At 34.3% G+C, this 867-nt stretch overlaps 1 protein-coding gene across 1 annotated transcript in view; it reads left to right on the top strand.

Annotated features, from left to right (window-relative positions):
* The first annotated feature begins 55 nt into the window (after positions 1 to 55).
* LOC103310861 (zinc finger BED domain-containing protein 5-like) overlaps positions 56 to 867 on the top strand; it is a 5,317-nt gene continuing 4,505 nt past the window's right edge. The window contains exon 1 of the mRNA XM_008190287.2: positions 56 to 851. Within this exon, the coding sequence (XP_008188509.2) occupies positions 56 to 851 (796 nt within the window). The remainder of the gene's footprint in view (positions 852 to 867) is intronic.

Genomic DNA, 867 nt, shown 5'->3' with positions numbered 1-867 from the left:
GAAATCAAATGAAACTACTAGTAGTCATTGCATACTTCATAGACATGCTCTAGCAATGAAAAATATTCCTCTTTGTCTAAAAAACGTATTGGATGAAGCCATAAAAATAGTCAACTTCATCAAGTCACGTCCTCTGAAATCTAGACTTTTTAAAATCTTGTGTGACGACTTGGGAAGTATTCATAATACGTTACTTTTCCATACAGAAATCAGGTGGTTATCTCGCGGTAAAGTATTAACACGGTTAATGGAATTAAGGGCTGAAGTTTCTTCATTTCTAATGGACCACAACGTTACATTAGCTGAAACTATGAATGACGTGACTTGGCTTTGTCAGCTATCGTACTTGGCAGACATTTTTAACAAAATGAACGAGTTGAGTCTTTCTTTACAAGGAAGAACTTTGACAATTTTTGATGCGAGCTCCAGAGTATGTGCATTGAAAAGAAAAATTGATTATTGGTCAGAGTGCATATTTAAAAGAGAGCTGGAGTGTTTTCCAATAATGCAGGCCTTTTTGGAGGAAAACGAATTGCAAGCTCCCATTAGCATTATTAACGAGATTTCTGAACATCTCAAACAACTGAAAAATTCATTTAATAAATATTTTCCTACAGATCGAGAGGTGTTTTTAAAAGACCGTGAATGGGTAGTTAATCCATTTTCAGTCTGTGGAAAACCCTCAAGCTTGTCTTCAATCGAATATGAGAGTTTGATCGATATTACTTCAGATTCAACATTTCAATCCAGCTTCAGTTGCAATTCTTATGTTGAATTTTGGCTAAATTTGAAAAATACAAGTTTTGAAAAAGCAATAACAATACTCTTACCTTTTGCTACCACATATTTATGTGAGACAGGATTTTC

This window comes from Acyrthosiphon pisum, chromosome X (assembly GCF_005508785.2).
Source record: "Acyrthosiphon pisum isolate AL4f chromosome X, pea_aphid_22Mar2018_4r6ur, whole genome shotgun sequence".
In the NCBI taxonomy this organism is placed as follows: domain Eukaryota; kingdom Metazoa; phylum Arthropoda; class Insecta; order Hemiptera; family Aphididae; genus Acyrthosiphon; species Acyrthosiphon pisum.
This window is presented reverse-complemented; position numbering and strand designations above follow the sequence as displayed.